At 39.2% G+C, this 19530-nt stretch overlaps 1 protein-coding gene across 1 annotated transcript in view; it reads left to right on the top strand.

Annotated features, from left to right (window-relative positions):
• kif5ab (kinesin family member 5A, b) overlaps positions 1 to 19016 on the top strand; it is an 84182-nt gene extending 65166 nt beyond the window's left edge. The window contains exons 19-29 of the mRNA XM_030729114.1: positions 399 to 508; positions 2336 to 2437; positions 2932 to 2992; positions 3083 to 3154; positions 3273 to 3377; positions 6269 to 6485; positions 7808 to 8114; positions 9417 to 9478; positions 11691 to 11718; positions 12105 to 12187; positions 13855 to 19016. Of these exons, the coding sequence (XP_030584974.1) occupies positions 399 to 508; positions 2336 to 2437; positions 2932 to 2992; positions 3083 to 3154; positions 3273 to 3377; positions 6269 to 6485; positions 7808 to 8114; positions 9417 to 9478; positions 11691 to 11718; positions 12105 to 12174 (1134 nt within the window). The 3' untranslated portion in view covers positions 12175 to 12187; positions 13855 to 19016. The remainder of the gene's footprint in view (positions 1 to 398; positions 509 to 2335; positions 2438 to 2931; positions 2993 to 3082; positions 3155 to 3272; positions 3378 to 6268; positions 6486 to 7807; positions 8115 to 9416; positions 9479 to 11690; positions 11719 to 12104; positions 12188 to 13854) is intronic.
• The last annotated feature ends 514 nt before the right edge of the window (positions 19017 to 19530 follow it).

The following is a 19530-nucleotide window of genomic DNA, read 5'->3' as shown; positions in this document are numbered from 1 at the left end:
CAAATTTCCAAACAAAAGTAAACAGATGTAGTTTTCAGCTGCCAGACACTTTTCAACAGCTGGCGTTGTTTGTTGTTTTCATTATGTGCTTGTATTTGTCGATGTGTTTGTGAGAGTATTGAGAGCACATCAATATGTGTGCTTCTGTATGGCATGCTCCACTTTCATTAGCCAAGTCTCACATCACTGTCAGTGGTAGAGTGTGGACACAAACGGGTGTGTAAGTTTGTGTTTAATACCCATGTGACTTTGCATGTCCACATGTGCACTGGTGTGTGTAATTTTCTTCTCATTATTTAGTCACTTTGTTCTCCTTTTATTCCCATGTCACAGTACTCTCTCTTAGTAGATACTGTATCTCTCTCTCTCATCCCCCCTTTCTGTCGCCAATACCTCAGAGGGCTCTGGAGCAGCAGATGGAGTCGCACCGTGAGGTGCACAGCAAAAAACTTGGCCGCCTGCGAGACGAGATCAGTGAGAAGCAAAAGATCATCGATGACTTAACAGAGTCAGTGCTTCACTGTAATTCTTTACTTTGTCTGATTCGCTTTTAAATCAAGGCTCTTAATTTGTGCAAGAGTACAAAGAGAGCTCTATTTTAAGGTAAAGCATCCAATCATTCAAGCAGAAAAATCATGAGCATGCCAAAGAAAAGTATTTTATTCAGTCTTTAAGAGAACAAGAATGGTTTCTAAAGTAGACAACTTACTGCAACACAGTAATACCGCTGGGTGCTTAAATTTGAAATTCAATTTTACCTTAATAAGTCATTTGGAAATGCTCAAATTGGGGGGACATGTTGTCAGTATCTTTCAAACTTTCAACAGAGTCTAAACCCTGCTGTAGCTACAAGACTACAGAGATGAAAATGTGTGGGTGGTTTACATAGTCAGGAAGCTGCAGTGTAGGAGGATTTTAGAGCTGAGCTGCTGCTGAACCCCAGTGTGAGGAGCCACTGGCCTGGTTTGGCCTAAATGAAAAGCTATCCCTTCAGGTGCCTCGTTTTGATGATGTACAACACCATGCATGGTCATCTAGGAGGAGACCACTGTGCACACCCTCTCTAGGGACTAAAGTACACTTTCCAGCTGGCCTGGGAGTGTCTGTTAACACCCAAGGAGCAGCTGCAGAGAATTTCTGTTTGAACAGACATTTGGGGCTGTTCTGCTTATCCTGCTCACACAGCCTGATTTGGATAAGCAGCTTTAAAATAGATTGGAAGGATGGATGTCAGTGAGGTGGAACGCATATAAAATAGGAGCAGAGATGCCCTCCAGATCCATTAAACAGAATTGTACAAAGCATGTATACATTGAACATTATTTCAGATTGCAAGGATCACAAGCATAAAAATGTAAGTATCCACGCAGTGATGATTACAGGTGTGCACCCTGTTTGCAAGTGCCTTTGAAAAATATGGTGCGTCCATACTCTAATGAGGCATTTCAATGCTTTAGTTGTGACCTAATTACACACTTGGGCAACTTAAGTACCCCTCTGGTCTGCCAAAATGCCTGTCTGGCTAGTACAGCTCTGATCTGAATTAGGGGCAAAAATAAATCCCTTACACTGCATGCACTAATGGTGTATCTTCATCATTTTTGGTCTTGTGCACACCACTGAGCTGGAGCCATATGCCTGGGACTGAAACAGACAACTCTTTTCTCATATGACAGTAAGGTTTTGGAAGGATACTCTAAAACAGTTAAAAACCCTTAAAGACATACTATGTTGGATTTTTGTAATATATAGACTTAATCATCATCTGTGACTCACTAGAAGTGTTTGCCAGAGTATGCTTAACCCTTTAAATAGAAACCCTGATCTCTTCTTGTGTTTTTCTACTTAGCATCTTATTTTGCTGTGTTCATGAAGTTGTTGGACATCAACCTTTGGGGAGTGGGTGTGTAGCTCATAGAAAATAAGAGCACATACCTTGTGGCAATGGGACTGTGTAAAATCTTAGCGACCAGGTCCTATTCCTACAGGTCTGTTTAGCCTAGACACACAGACACATACAAAATCCAGCAAATTTTTCCACAGTATTTTGCAGATGTATTTATTAATATTTTAGAACTGCTGTGAAACAATAAGAAAGAAACAATTATTTTTCTAATGCACTTTTTTCCTCACTAATGTATCTCCCTCTCTTCAGTAGCAAAAATCAAATAGAATGTTAAATGGAAGAAAAGTGACTTAATTTCCATATTTTATTATTTGTTTTTCACCAAAAATCTTAAGGGTCTTGTAGCACGTGCTTATATGCTAATAGCTGAATCCCTGTATTTTTGTAATATGAAAGATCCCACTAGTGAGTCACTTTTCACCTTTTCAGTTGTAACCAGAAGCAGCATCTAGAGCTGGAACAACTGCACACTGACTTTGAACGTCTCAGAAACCAAGAGCATCACAAGAGCCGGCAGCTGGAGGAATTGACGTGAGTTGCTGCTTTACTGTCCTGGCCAGCTTTCAAACACTTCACCATATGGAGGCCTGGGGGCGAGCTGAGTTGCCTCTTTTGATTTGCGTCTTCCATTTCTCGCTGTCGTTTGTCTTCCTTTTGTCTATTTATTTTCCTCACGCTTGGGAGCTCTGACTGAATTCTATTTACAGTATGTTACTCTTCTGCTATTAACTCTTTCTTTGCCTGTTCTTCGCTTGGTCTTTTTCTTCCTGTCTAACTCTTTTTGCGTCTCCATTATGGAGTTTTGGAATAAGGTGGCAGCTGGCTGCTAATAGGCCTCTTTCTGCATTGACCTTTGCAGCATATTGCATCAGATGGCAGATGGGTAACAGCCCATGAGTGGGGCATGCTGCCTTTGTTCTCTATTCATGAATTATTCTAGCAAGAATTTGGTAATCATTTGGATAAAGAGAATTTCAGTTTGACTTTTCTGTCATGTGTCTGACTATTTATTTTCCTGTCTATAGATTTCTCCATGAACGACACGAACAGTCAAAACAGGACCTCAAAGGCCTGGAGGAAACTGTTGTAAGTTAATAAATTCTGTCATGATTCGATGATTCAATTTTCTCTAACTGCTTTACCGGCACTATTCCTCTTTCTCATTTCATACCATAGGCCCGTGAGCTCCACACCCTCCACAACCTCCGCAAGTTGTTTGTTCAAGACCTCACAACTCGAGTTAGAAAAGTAAGACAGACATAACAAAACCCTTTTACTCAACACATATGAACAGGTCATTGTATCCAGGCTGACAGTGACATTTTGAAGCTGCAGCACTTTTAAGAGGTCTCTTTTCTATTGACAGAGTGCAGAGATGGAGCCTGATGATGCTGGGGGATACATCACCCAAAAACAAAAGATTTCCTTTCTTGAAAACAACCTGGACCAGCTTACAAAAGTTCACAAACAGGTAACAGCACACAGCTGGCACAAAACTTTCATTTGTAGTGATGGAGACAGGAAACATTTTACCTGTCCACACCTAGTTTGAAAATTAAGATCAATGACCAGGTTTCCTTTGGCCGGGGTGGGGGGGGGGGGGGGGGGGGGGGGGGGGGTGGGGGGGGGGGGTCCGATTTCCCCTCTGCAGGGTTGTAGCAGTAAATCAGAAATGTCTAAGATGAATATGTGAGGAGGACAAAGAGACACAGATAAATTAAAATACAGAGCTGTGCGCACTGTTTGTCATTTCTCTCCTATGGGCAAAAGAAACGCTAGCACGATCAATCATCTCACTACGCCAGCTTCACATGAAAGTCTCCTTGAAAACAGAGCAGCAGGATTTGTTAAACCCCCTCTTTTCTCCAGGGAAAGGACGCCGCACAGCATAAAACAGTAAGATTTTATAAACACTCCTCCTCATGCAGGTGCAAACAAACATTCTTTCTTGGTCTTTTTTCCCCCACTCCAGCTTCCACACAAACTCTGAAAACTAACCTTGCACCCACAAAGATTAGAAATAAACAGACGCACACACCTCATATTTTTAATATTCCTAAATGAGCAACCTCCATGGACTAAATGTTGGATGTGCTAAATGCTCTGCAGACTGGCACATATTCTCAGGCTGGCAGATTGGTGAATGCTGCACTGCAGCAGTTTGTCAAGCAGAAAACCAATCCTAAAGTGGCTGCTGGTAGACTCCATCCCATCCACCACCTGCTGATACTGTGGGAATGGAAGGCGAAAGTCATGGTCATAAATCAGCAGTAAAGTGATAAGGCTCGCAATGAGGCAGTGGACACTACACCAGGGCCACAAGGTTCTCTGCTACTGCACAGATTTAATAATATCGGTCTGTCCATCTAACTGTACAAACACAGCAATCACGATTTCGCTTAGAACACCACATATCTCCTGTGAGAATGTTTTCTCAAATTCCTTTTTTTCCCCTTCAAAAATAGTTCATAACTAAACAATAAACTAGCACCACCAAGCCTCAGGTGAATATGCCAAATGCATTAATTTGCTTTGGCTGCTAGATAACCTTGCCTGGTTGTAAAAATCTCAGCTACAGTGCTCATTATCTCTGCAGGGTATGGATTTGTTTGCATGAGCACGTAGAAGCAGACTGTCAGTGTTTAGGGGCTCAGTTATTACCTTTCACATTTTAGAGGAAACATTCAGCGTGAGGCAGTTTTAAATCATTACATCCTCACGTTCATTTTGTTTTATGAATATAAACAGCTCATGTTATTAATTAACAAGTGCAGTATTTTTTGTTATAGGGATGCCACACTATGTATATGTATGGATTTTAAAGGCCAACACTGTAATATATGTATATACAGTACATTTAATACAAGGTGTAGCCTAATGCAAGCAGCTACCTGTCTGCTCATGGACAGCACAAGAGTCCAGATCAGTTGTTGAGGAATTGTTCTCCATTGAGCATTGCAATGTGCATTGCAGGTGTGCAGTGGTCACTGGTTGTGCCTCTGATGAACACGTTGACCAATCATGTCCCAGGCATGTTCAATAGGAGATGTATCAGGACCAAATGCTGGCCGGGGAAGTGGCTGGTTATGTTCCTGATCCAGAATGACCTGTGCTATTCTGGCAGTGTGTGATTAGGCGTCGTCCTGCTGAATCAGCTGTAGGGTGGGGTGCTTCTGCAAGAATGGCACAAAAACCTCATTTTGCTATTTCTGTCCAGGCAGATTTCCACCAAGAAAAATCATATCAGAGATTGTGCTCCCACGTACATCCAAGGCTGCCGTAATAGCTCAGATACACATGCCAGCATCTAGCATGCCAACAGCCCAGCCTCAGTCAACTTCAGTCAGTTGTGCCGGTGTTCTGAGACCACTGGCTTCAAAATTGAGTAAACTGAACCAAATTTGAGGAACAAATTAACAATCCTGCCATTTACTAAAACCAGTCAGCTGGAACTGAAAACTACTCAGAGAATATGTTTGGGTTTTCTAAATGATCAAAGTGATGTACTGAGAAACTGACTTGACCTATTCAGGAATGATAATGTTATCAAAGCTGCACAGCATTCAAGAGGAATTTTGTTCTGTTCTAGCCCTCTGCTCAGCCATATTTTCATGATGTCTTAAGATCAGCAATTAATTCATTTTTCTATTTGTGTTCAGGACCAGATTATTTTGTTCATAATAGAAACTTGGGACACATTTAGGCATAAATGGAGATGATTCCACTTTTTCCTGTTTGTAGCTATCTCATAGAGTTCAGTGTTCAAGAGAGCTAGAATTCAGATTGTGGCAGTGTTTCCTCAACACAGATAGCAGTATGGGCAGTCTCTTCCTTAGACAATTTTCAGGTTACCCTTGATGTTTCTCTGTTCCACCCCACTGCACCTATTTGACCTTAAGTGTTAAAAATGTTACAGTTCAAGGGGTTAGTCACACACATGCCTTGCTCTACTTTTTTGTACTCTGCACTGTATTCTTAGTAAAAAGAAGAAATCTTTTAGATTGCAAAAGAATTCTTGTAAGCAATTCCTATGGGGCAGCTGAGGCCAGGAGGTAGAGCGGGTCATCAACCAATCAGGAGGTTAGTGGATTGATTCCAGGCTCTTTTAGTCCACATATGGAATTACCAGTCCAACAGTATCTAAAAAAAATCACTCTCTTCTTTAGGTCTACTTGCCAATGCAAAGATGCATCGTTCAATATTTTATATGTAAAGTCTGAAGGGAAAGCAAGTTTTTTTTTTTTTTTTTTAAAGTATTCATGACAGAAAATGTATAACTGTCTTTTTTTGTAGTTATAACTTTTATCGTGTGTAGTAAGACGCTCAGTGCATTGTATGCCTACTCCCATGTGTGTATTACAGCTGGTGCGTGACAATGCAGATCTGCGCTGTGAACTTCCAAAACTGGAGAAACGTCTTCGGTCTACAGCTGAGCGAGTTAAGGCACTGGAGGGTGCGCTGAAAGAGGCAAAGGAAGGAGCCATGAAGGACCGCCACCGCTATCAACAGGAGGTGGAGAGAATCAAAGATGTGATGAGAGCCCGCACTCCCTTCCGCCGGCCCCATGCTGCGCTAATCGGTAACACATGCAACTTGCTCGCAGATTCAGCTTCTTTCTAAAATAATGACAGTGGCTGCATGAGTAATTTCTGTAAAAGCGTTGCAGTTATGTTAACGCAGCATCAACACACAGGCACAGTGTCCTTTCATAACATTTTTTTTAGGCAGGAATGATAGCTGTTTCTCATGTATGTAAATACATTTTTAATGCAGTTGGCTCAGTAATTTATGCTGTGCAGCACAGCACCTGAAAAGCATCAAAATTAAATAAACTGATTCATCAGAGCCTGCCAGTTTCCCTTCTTAATTTGTTAATCCAGTAAAATTAAGTAAGTTTAATACTCAGAAAGTCTGATTCTGTAAGTGTAAATCTTACAATAAAATAAAGGCAAATAAAAATGAATGTCCAGTCATAACCCAAATTCAAAGTCCATGTCATTTGCTGTACTGTTGAAACTATATATATGTATAATATATACAACATGTGATGTTTCATGTGTAGACACTGTTGTGCATTTCATCTCCCTCACATCAGAAAGTTTCCTTTGTAATGCACCATGCAAGAAAAATCATTCAGCATTGTGCAACCATCCTTTTCATGTCCCTGTTGAGATTTTCTCACAAGCAGCATCCATTGTGTGCTTTACTCCCCTTTAGTCATCTGTTGTCTCCTTCCTTCTTTCCTCTTACCATATCACCACATTTTCTTATCCTGCATGAGTGAGCTGCTGCCCTTTTCTGATAGTTTCTATACTGATCTTGATTTATATTCAGGAAGTGAATGTACCTGTAAGTGAGATCTACCGCTGCGGAAGGAACGGGAATATAAAGAAGTGGGTTGTTCTTGTAAGCTGGATTTATAAACAGGATCAGGTTTCAGACTTTTTATGCTGCACCAAAATGTGAAAAGAATTTACTTAACCAAAACAAAAACAGGTCGAGAGTGTTTATGCTTGGAAGGATATAACATTTGTTGGAATATCTGACTTACGCAGTAGGCATGTTCTCCTGAAAGAAATGCAAAACATTAGAATAACAGCGTAATCCATTTTGATCACTAGCTCACTACTTCAACTCTGGATAATTGCACTAAAGAAATGAGAGGCGCATATGCTGCTGTGATGAGAAAATGAGCTATTGATTTACGTGAGCGTTTTCAGCATAACGATTTTCATTTGAGGATTAAACCAAAGCAACCTAGACTATCTGTGATACTTCGCCTAACATTAATATATTTTCAATATTGGGATGGAAGCATCATCCTATAGGGCAAAATAAATATGTCTGGCTTTTTTGGATGAATGAATCAGTCAATACATTATTTTCTCTTATCACTTACAGCCAAGCCTGTGCGTCCTGGCCACTACCCAGCCTCCTCTCCCACCAACCCTTTCTTCATCCGAGGCTTCAGCGATCAGCCCATCGCCTTCTGCAACACTGTTTTCCCCAACAGAAACAATCAAGCAGCCCGAGCTCCTACTGCTCCCGCTGCTCCTTCGTCTCCTTCGTCTCCTACTTCTCCTACTTCTCCTTCAACACCAGAGTGTGAGTCCAGGTTACCCGAGTCAAACTCCAATCAGAACAGCCCTGCCAAACACCTCAACTTCCAAAACAATGATGCACATTACAGCGATGTTCAAAACAACATGTGAGTAAAGCCAGCTGTGGTTCTTGACTTTAGAAACAGCACTTTGACTAAATAATCTTTGATTATGTACTAGATATTAAATAGCTTTAACTCAGGCACACTTTTTACCTTTTGCTGTGCTTTATACCAGGTCATGATGATGGACATAGTTCTTGCATGTCACTTAATGTTTGCTGGAACTTTCCATTACTCGTGTTAGTCAAAGATATACAGTATGAGTAGTTCACAATCTTTTTCATCTGAGCTAAAACCACAGCCCAGTCAGATTTACCCAAAAACACCTTTTTCCTCAACATCTTTCATTTGAGGCACTTAGTGACTAATTTCACCTGCTGATCAATTATGTTTAGCTAATTTAATTAGCTTTAATCAACCTGTTTTTCCTTAATATTGGCTATTCATTTCAAATGTTTATTCACCTTTTGGCCATTCTTTACCTTTTTTAATTCTAGACCTTATTCATGCTTTTAAGTTAACTTTATTAATTGTAATAGCTGAACTAATCAGTCCTCATACCGATGGCTACCCATGGTTGGAATTTGAGGGTTTTGAACCTGACTTTCTTATTTTTTCATTATGTTTTCAACTGTTGTTTCCAAATTCAAGGATGAGCTTTCTCTCCTCATTACAGTACTGTGAAACATATTATATTCTGCTTGGAAAATGGGAAATAAACATATGCAAACATAAATGGAAATAAAGAATTTCTATGATTCTAATCAACTTGAAAGTCAGTATTTGGTATGATCACTTTCTTCAGCAGAGCCTGAACTCTCTTAGCTAGGCTTTCTTCTCATTTATTTAGGTAGCCATCAGGAATAGTTCTCCAGGCTTCTCGAGGGATATTCAAAGCTTGTCTTTGGATGTGGGCTGCCTTTTGTTCTGTTTCCTGTCAAGATCATTCCACACTGCTTCAGCCAATCCACAACTGATCATGCTTTATTGTGGGTTTTTATATCCAGTTATGCTTTCACTGCTTTTCAACATAATCATTGTCATGCTGAAAAATAAAGCCAACTGAAAATGAGTGAAAAAGCAAGATTTCTTTGGAAATCCTGACCAATAGCGCCTATAAGCCAGGATAATTTGCATGAAGATTGTTTGCACAGTACTGAAAATAAGCCTAAAAATGTGTTCTTTTCTGTGTCTCTACCTGCATAAAATGTGTGTGCTGCATTCAATACAGAAAATGGGATATTAAAGTTATTTTATCTTCTTCAGTTACAGCTTTATTTATTTTTCTATTAGAAGAACAAAATAAAGGTTACTGTTGACACTTGCATCTGTTTGTGGTATTTACAGGTCTCCAGCTGAACCAGCAAGCCAAGCAGACATCACTTCTGAAATGCTCGATTCAGAAAATGGTGAGCCCTGTTCAGATGAAGCCTGTTAAGAATAATGGGAATTTTTACAATCACAATCAGCAGGGTTAAATACATTTATTTTAGGACTTTATTTTGTTTTGTTTTTTTTAAATGATTGTCGTTATGCCATCATATAAGCCATTATGTTTGAATGTTACAGATTGCTGGCTGTTAAACCAGTGATTGCCCTGCCACTGTCATAAACCATTCTCTTCTGTGCTTGTATGTTTGTGTAATGGACTTGTAGTCAGTAGATTTAACTCCCACTTTGAGCCAACATTGAGCGAGGTCAGGGATTTCTATTCAGGTCAGCAGTCTTTGCATAAAGTGACATCAACCGGATACAGATGATCATGCTTTAAAATTCACCCCCCAAAAATGTGCAGTCCATTGTGAAAAGGTCCTGCTGCTACAGGCTTTTGTTTGAGGCAAAAGCTTTTTGTATCTGTCTGTATGTGTGTGTGTGTGTGTGTGTGTGTGTGTGTGTGTGTGTGTGTGTGTGTGTGTGTGTGTGCGTGTGCGTGTGTGTGTGCGCACATGCGCTTGTCTGCACCCATCGGCGACAGACACTGGAGGAGATGGATTAGGCTTGCAGTGTCATTACTCAGATAGAGACAGGTAACCGACAGATGGGCTGTGACGCCCACCTCAGCTTCTGACCCAGTGATGACAGTTGTTGAGTTGTGTAACACCACCACACCTCTGTCATTCTCAAAGAATATCAATAAAAGTCAGAAACGGTGTTCATGCCAATAAATCAGTCTGCTGCTACAATATGAGCTTTTAATTAAATATCAGAGACTGCTACTGATTTTCAGTACCTTATTGAACCCTTAAAGGATTTAATCAGGCTGTTTTTAAATCTTGTTTCTCTCATCAAGAGTATTGTGGAGGAAAAAATCCTCACACCCTTTTCTGAAAGTTGTTTGGATGTGCTCATATTTGTGATGGTTTGAAGTACTTTTTATTAATTCTGATTTCTGCTTCCCACTGTAATGCATTATGAGGTCAAACTTCTGAAGCCAATATTCCTTCTGGTTTATCACCAGTATTTTTGACTTTTATACTCAGTGTCATGAATTTCAATGAGTTATGGAAAACATCTCCAACAGATCTGCACAGCCTGGACTCTAAATGTCTTATTTCCTATTTTTAGTATATTTACGTGTAACCTTCACAGTTAAGATTACCTTCGACAGGATAAGATTTTGATTAAATGTCACAATATTTTTTTTTACTTAGGGGATTAAACTGAACAGGCCTTATAATCCAGTCAAGCTTGAGGTCCCATGATTGCAGCCATCTCATCAAATTGCACACAAATTAAATAAAGTTGCTTCTATGCATAACAATGAAGAAATCCACAGAGATTTGCTAAAAACTGAGTAGCAACTGAAGCTTCTTGTTATGTCTTGTCAATATGTCGTCATGCAAAAAGGCCAAGTGGATATCTTGTGAAATGAATCTCACAGTAATTCAGGAAGAACACCAGCCTCCAAGGACTCTGTTAATAGAGTAGCTGCCAGGACTGAATTCACTTCATCGGGCTCTGCAGAATATAAAAATGATCCAGGAACTTCCATCAAGTGTTGTTGGTTTTCTTATAATCAAGTCCTTGGGAAGGTTATACTTTTAATGCAAGGACCCTCTCTTGGATGGGAAACGTGAGGCACTTGTGGCTAAATGACAGCATTTGCCACTGTTTATTGGTCATTTGTTCAAACAACATTAAGTGGCCTATGTTTATTTCCTGTAGAGAATGTTACAGTGAAATGAAAACTCTTCGGGAGAGGTGAAAGGTACAAAGACTGTAAGTGACAGTCAGCGTTTGTCTTCTAATAACTTTAATGATTTATTAGTACTTGCACACACAACTATACAAAACAACTTAATGGCCCTGACCACAATCGTTTTTGGTACCTAAACCTGTGCTGGTGCTGCTGTTGCATTCTTGCCTTACTGATGGAGTTGCCAGATCAGCAAAGTGCTTATAAAATGTTCTGTTTAGTGATTCAAATGTGTTGGTTTTGGTGTCTGATAATGACAGATTTTGCAGCTGCTTATCCCAAGGCCATCTATCTTGTCTCACATTTGGCTGTTTTAATTAAACATGTGTGTCTGTTACAAACCCACTTTTCCCCCTCAATTCACACACCACCAACCTTGTCACTGTGCACCTGCCTGCCTCCTTATGCACTCTTTCTGTCCACAGGAAATACCACAGATATCAATGACAACAGGTAAGATTGGAGCACCCTTCTTTAATAACTGCAAAGCACCCACTGCTCTTGCTGTCTTACTGCAGGCTCTAGATATTGGGTGTAATTAACTGTCACTTAATTTTAGTGAGTAATTAAGATGATTCATCTAGTAGCAGTAAATAATGGGGAAAGCATACCCAAGAATTTTGCTGCCACATTTGCCTTGCATGCACTGATAACACTTCTGCTTTTAGAATGAGGACTCTAACAGCACTGATTTGACTTTTACTGCCGTTTCTTTCTGCACCATCGCTGCCCCCTTGTTGCTGTCACTGCTACTGCTGCTGCTGCGGATCACGCTGCATCGGCCTGTGATTCTGCTTTATCTATCTTAGCATGTGTCTGAATGTGAATTCTGTGTCCAGAACTGATGTCTATGACAATCAGAACCCAGCTAAACTCTACAGTCTGCAGCCAGAGGCTTCAGCCAGCTAATAGTCCTGAGCAGGTAAGAAAACAGAAGAATGGAGACGTGTCTTAATTAGCATCTAATGTACATGACTGAATAAAATTAAGTAATTAAATTAATGTCACAATCAGTTAATTAAACAATTAAAGATTAAGGCATATATTTAAAAAATAGCCATGAAAGATATTATTCTGTCCATTGGAAAGCCTATAAAACACACAAAAAAAAACTATTGTAAAATTAGGAGGAAAATTTATTTTAGAATTGTAGCAGCGTCTTTTCATAATTTGCTAGTTAATAACTGTTTTTCTAATTGTAGCGCACTATGTGATTGTAAGCATTTGAATTAATCTGCTTTTGATTTGGTAGTTTTTTTAGTTAAATTACATTATGTCTGTTTTATGTAAATTACTGTTGTCCAAAAATTAAATTATGAGGGCAATTTAAATTTAAATAGAAATTTTGAAGACAATAAGCCAGTTTCACAAAAACAATTTAGTTACTCTTTATACGCAAATTAATATTTAAATATTTCCTTTAAAAATTCTGGTTGCAGCTACATTTATTACTGGCACAGAAATATTCTTATCTGTTCTATATTTTTTGCTTTGAAATAATGTTTAAGCACTTTAGTCAGAACCATTATAAAAAGGAGGCTGTTATTTCCTTCTGTACCCACACACATTCTGAAAGGCAACCTAGCTAGCAGGCTGAAAGAATGTAGAACCTAACTGTTGCACTATTAACACTTCATAACCATTCAACTTGGTCTGTTGTTTCAGGTTATTTATAATGGGTAAGAATGTTGGTCGGAGGGGCCCCCTGTGGATTTTTGCCATGGACAGATTAGAATCTCCACTGAGAAATTTGCTAGTAGGATGCATAGAAGGATGTCAGATAATGTGGGCTGACACTAAGATCAACTGATCTGACAAAATTGCTGCCTAAGCTTGACTTTGTGGCCTGCCCAAACACTTTCCTCAGGTCATTGTACATTTGTGGTATTGTAAAATATGATTAGAATTGACATATTGGGTCACTAGGTCTTATGAATCAGCATTTCTTCAGAGGCTATTTGGCCTCAGTGCTCTAGTGCTCTGGGAGCAGCTGGAACAATATGAGCCTTTTTAATTTTATTTAACTGAGTGTGAGACACTTTGCACAAAAATAATTAACAGATAGGGTCTGTCAGCACCTTTTTAAAAAAAAAAAAAAACTTCGCTTGCTACAGTGAATTGACCTTATTTAGGAAAGCTAGCATTTTCATTTAATTTAGACTGCAATCATTTTTTACTGTAGTTTAGACTCGTAAAGTGCAATATGCTGACACTATTTCATCAACCTGTACACTGAGGGCTGCACTGAAGGTGAGGTGAAGTTATTCCAACTTTTCAAGCTCTATAAATTGGCATAAACTTTGCAACAAAGTAAATACAATTCTTTCATAGAGCTGCTGAATTTTATGTACTGTCGAATCTAAATCTGGCCCCTGAGTGCACTGTGCAGTTCCCAAACAGAAGTAACTCCTTAGTGAAGGCACTGGGCATAAAATGACTCAAGACATGTTCCTTCTGGCAGTGTTAGTGTGACTCACTGGCAGCCGTCTCCTGTTTTCCACAATCTTTTACTTTCACTGTTTCTCTCAAATGTATCTGTCACTCTTACTCACTGTTTCTATCTCTGTCTCTGTCTCGTTCTCTCTCCAGGCAGACATTTTTTCTGAGGCCTCCTCTGTACATCTGCATGCAGCTGATCACTGTCCTCCCAGACATTCCTTCCTCTCGTCTCCTCACCTGCTGTAAACAGACCTCCTGTGTCATTTTTCTGCACCCTGCTTGCTCCCTTTAATCCTTTCTCATTTCTGCATTATAACGTGTGGGGTGTAACAGTTTTACAAGCACTGCATCTCAATCACCTGACCTGGCAACCTACACTTGTACTGCTGCTGCACCCCCTCCCCGATCGAAATATGAAGGGACCACATATAGAAAGGTGGGGAAGGGAAGGTGCTGTGTGGTAGGTTTCCACTGGGATGTGCTGTTTGTCTCAGTGAAAGACACAGTGAGGGACATTGGTATTGAGCATTATAATTATTATTAAAATATCATCAGTATCATTAATAAACATTTGGCATATCTGAAAACACAAACAACACAGATGTTTAAAATGACAGAAATGTGAAATAACATGAAAACAGTGTGAATCTCTGGCTCACTTTTCTGATATTTATACTTTTGACTGCATGTTGATTTTCAATGTTGGTTGTCAGCATTTTTCAAAAAGAAATATATTAAAGAGGAATAACACTAGTGAGACAGCATGATGTTACAGTCCCAAAGCCAGTACAGGAGATGCTGTACAAGCATCAATAAGTATGTGCCCTTAGTAGCAAATCCAATTAAAAGAACAAAAGCCAACAATGCCCTAAGCTGTCTGTCAGAAATCTTTGACCTCCATAGCCTGTCTGTTTTGTTTGCTTTTTAGTCTTAGTAATTCCCTAAAACATTTGAGGACTGCTGTTTTTAGCAAATGTTACTCAGTGTACTTGTTAAGGACTATGCTCAGTCATGGATGAAAACACATTTGGTGCTCTGGTGAGCATTTACAGCTGCAGGGTGACATGTGTGGGACTGACTTAAAATACTCCACAGTGCCCGAGTTTATAGTGATGAAGACAAATGTTACCAAGTCTAAGAGTTTGGCCCAGTGATGAGTTTTTGCACAACAGACAGCTGGAGAGAAACAGGATGGGTAGTCATAGTAAATCAAGTCCATAATGTTTTGTAGGCTACTGAAGCTAGCAAAGCAATACTCAAATACACTCACTGGTCACTTCATTAGGTACACCTATTCAACTGCTCATTAACAGAAATATCTAATTAGCCAATCACATGGCAGCACCTCAGTGCATTTAGGTATGTAGGTCAAGGCTGAAGTTCATACCGATCATCAGAATGGAGAAGAAAGGTGATTTTAAGTGACTCTGAACGTGGCATAATTGTTGGTGTCAGATGGGTTGGTCTGAGTATTTCTGAAACTGCCAATGTGCTGGGGTTTTCCCACACAGCCCTTTCTAGGGTTTACAGAGACTGGCTTGAAAAAGAGTTCTCTGGGAGAAAATACCTCGTTGATCAGAAGTTAGACTACATTGAGCTGATATGAAGGCAAAAATATCTCAAAAAGCCACCTGTTACAACCAAGGTATGCAGAATAGCATCTCCAAATTCACAACACATCAAACTTTGAAGCCATTGTGCTACAACAGCAGAAGATCTTACCGGGTGCCACTCCTGTCAGCTAAGACAAACGTTTCCTGGTGTGATGACTCTCAATTTTCTGCTGCAACATTCAAATGTTTGGGTCAGAATTAAATGTAATCAATATGAAAGCATGGATCAGTTGTGCCCTGTATCAGTCATTCAGGCTGATAATGGTAGTGTAATGGTGTGGGCGATATTTTATGGCATACTTTGGGCATGTTAGTATCAGCTGAACATCATTTAAATGCCACAGCCTACCTGAGTATTGCTACTGGCCAGCTCAAATCATCTCCAGCTGGTTTCTTGAACATGAGACTGAGAATTGAGTGTACTCAAATGGCCTCCACAGTTCACCAGATCTCAATCCAATAGAGCACCTTTGGGATGTGGTGGAACAAGAGATTCCCATTTCTGCAGCCAGCAAATCTGCAGTAACTGTGTGATGGTATCATGTCTATATGGACTAAAATCTCTGAGGAATGTTTCCAGCACCTTGTTGAATCTATGCCACAAAGAATTGAGGCAGTTCTGAAGACAAAAGGGGACCAAATAAAGTGTCCGGTGAGTGTAACATACACGCACACATTCCGTGGATAACATGTGGCCAGGGCTTAATTTAGACAGAGGTGGTTTTTCACATTTGACCTTTTTATTAAAATTATACAAAGAGAAATTTTAGTTTCTATAATTAATATAATGTGTGACTCCACAGGTCTCTTTTAAGATACAGGTTTTGTGTTTTAGCAACCTCAGAGGATACATTGTAGCAAGTTTTAGTTGAAAGAGTTTTGAATCTTCTTGATGAAATGTTTAAATGTTTAAGTCTTGTTGCTTTTGCCTATTTTTATTATGGCACTGGCACTGTCACAGTGCTAAATGAGAAAACTGGTTAGAGCATTGTTTAAAATAAAATCCTTAATATGGTGGTTAACACCAGTGATGGGATGTCACAGTTGCTTTAACTAATCTCAGCAGGAACTTCATGTGAACCACAAGCAAAGATAGAATCAAATGAAGACGGATTGTTTTGAAAGGACTCATCATGTAGTCATAAGATGACTTTTAAGTTGTAAATTATCTCTTAAAACTGCCTGTCAGGGATTGCGTGTGAAATATTTTGTCACTGTCATGTCACACAAGAACATGGCAGAATGGAAAAAGTGTGTAGCAACTATTTTTATACTAGTTGGAAAGAAATATATCTTATTTATCATTAGCTCTACTTTAAAATTTTACTTTATTTATCCTTAATTTATTACAGTTGTTGAATGTGAAGCATTATCATTTTGTTTTGATGTGTTACATGTATTGTACAGTAATCATAAAGATTTGAGTGTGAAAGTTGTGTGAAAGCTGCCGTTCCAAAAACCGGTAAGAAGATGGCTAATCTTACGGTTCTTCGTTGAACCACCTCAGAGTGAAACCAAAGCCCTGATTGCAGTGAGTCACTTAAATAGGCTCTTGTTCTGTGTAACCTATACAGTATGCTCTATTGGGTTACTGCAGGTTATCAAGAGCTGGTATAGCCGTGTCTTATCCTGCTGACTCACATGCACATGCGCACATGGATATAGCACCTCATCAGCCAGTGAGGTCTTTGACCTTTGACCCCCAAATAAAGATAATTTATAAATCCTGCATTGCTTGGGTGTAGTCTGAGTTATCTGAGCAGATAGGTTGACTGTTCACTCACACGCCGATGGTCAGTAGTTCCACACCACCCGTCACATTCTCTCCGTTGACCTCCTGATCAGACAGTCAGGATGAGAGAGTTGAGAGTGGCAGTGGACGCTGTACTTTGTGTCTGTGTGCAGGTGTGTATGTGTTTGTTTGTATTCTAGGGGGAATACTGTGTCTAATTAGCAGAATTTTGCACCTGCTTTTAACCACAATAGAACAGTATCATTTTGTAAAACAGTCTACAAATTAGTGTATATGACATTTATATGCAGTATGTTTACCAATGAAATACTCAAATAGAATTACATGAACAACATATTTGTCTTTAAGAGGGACAAAGGAATGAGGAAAAAACTGCACACCATATAAAGTGATTGGGCTCTGTGGTAGACGTGGAAATAAGTTTTATTCTACACTTGATAATAGAATATTACAGTATATACAGTACCAGTGTCCAAACTCTTGACTGGTACTGTACTTCTTTGTACAGTGTGTTGTGTGTGGTTTCTGAGATAAAGTACATCTACTTCACTATGTAGTGTTTTTCCTACAATGTTATGACAAACATAGACTGGATGTAGCCAGTCTATGTTTGTCATGTCACCCAATGGTTTGTGAAGTTCTGCCATGAAGCCTTGAACTGAGCCTGTTGGTTATCTTTGGTGTTTTGAAACCAGACTTCACAAGCAAAGGGTAGATGGCTGTGTGAGTGACGGCGCCCCTTTTCTAAAGCATACCCTGCTTAATCTTCCTTTTTAATTCTAATGGGGACCATAATTGATAAGATGAGCATCATGTTGTATTTGATAAGACTTGAAACTAGCCAATGAGAGCTTAATGAATCAGGAACGTGATACTGACTGTGTGAAACTGAGCTCAGCTCCCTTGCTCCATTTACTGAGGTAATGTAGCAAGGGAGCTGAGGGTCATTTTCTTGTCAGATTGCATAGACTTCTGCATAATCTGACATTTTATTGAAACCAGAAGAGTTGCTCCCTGCTGGCCATTGGACTGAATTCAGGTTTAATACCTTTCTACTGTGGCTTCACTTTTCATGCCCTGCGGCTATGTTCTCCTTTCATATACAGTGTGTGATGAAAAAAAAGCATAAAGGTTTGTCTATGTAATCTGCTTATCCTTTAGTGGGTCAGGTGGGTGGGGATGGGATGGGATGGGATGGGGTGCTAAGGTTACCGCTCAACACACAGCGGGCTAACACAGAAGCTCACATCTACAGCTATGGACAATTTAGAGTCACCAGTTAATCCAACTTATGGATGTCTTTTAATGTCATAATATTAAATAACTGGCACCATAACTAATTTTATTGATACTACTTTTTCCTGTTTTCCCTCTTTAACACAAAGGTGTTGCTTGTAACAGACCCTCCTGTCTTATTACAGGATTGAGGTTGATTAGAAATTTATGTAGCACTTTGTTATTTTCTTATTGTTTCTTATTGTTATTTTCCCTATTTCTTCCCTTTAAATCTGAGCATTTTTCAGTTTCTCTCATTCTAAAACATCAAAAAGGCCACTGAACTTCAAACTGTTTACATAACCTATAAAAACCATGAGTTGAATGTAAATGGCCTTTCTCATCCACATGCTGTGACTGAAAACAATCTCCTGACATGCACTGTGGTTGCTCATCGAAATGGAAGTGTTTGAATGACTGAGTGTGGATCTCTTTCTTTTCTTTTTTTATTGTTTTGTTTGTCTTAAAATATAACAAATCTGAAAATATTCTGGCTAGATTAAAGAAAATGTGATGTTGTTTCCTAAATATGCAGTAATAGAACTACAGGAATGGTACAGCGGTTAAAAAAGACAGAGGCAAAGTGTCTGTGTTTATTTGTACAATTGTGTGTTGCTTTGTTTGTTTATGGCGTGTGATTTAGTGCATGAAGTACTCTCTTCTGTAGCTGTTCTCTCATGAATTCATCTTTCAATAAATATGATCCTGTGTACAGAGAATTATTGCACGGTCTCGCCATTATTTTCTCTTTTAATGTCATTTGCTAAAGCCACATAAAACATTATAACATCAGTATTTTCTGCAGTTTGCAGGCTGGCAGAGAAGCAGGAAAGATAAAGCAGCTTTAGAAAAACAGCTGCACCAGTGAGTTCAGTGTCACCCCACAACAACAACATTACCCTGACCCTTAAAGTCTTGTAAAATGTGACCTGTAGTAGCTTCATTGGTGCTTATTAAATTATTAATAAAAAAAAAGAAGGTTCTGTTATAAAGAATGTTTTCTTGCACTTTGTACTGTAAGTTTAATTTGTGAAACGATCTTTGTTTAGTTTATTCATAGTACTGTCCAAGTTAAATATTTTGATTTTTTTGAAACTAGGACACAAAACAAACTGTGCAGTTTGCTTGAGAACTCATTTCTGATTAAATAATTTCTTGTCCCAGGTGAAAGAACATACAGTACCA

The sequence above is a fragment of the Archocentrus centrarchus genome, chromosome 5 (assembly GCF_007364275.1).
Source record: "Archocentrus centrarchus isolate MPI-CPG fArcCen1 chromosome 5, fArcCen1, whole genome shotgun sequence".
Classification (NCBI taxonomy): Eukaryota; Metazoa; Chordata; class Actinopteri; order Cichliformes; family Cichlidae; genus Archocentrus; species Archocentrus centrarchus.
Note: the sequence above shows the minus strand (reverse complement) of the source record. Positions and strands in the feature narration are given on the sequence as shown.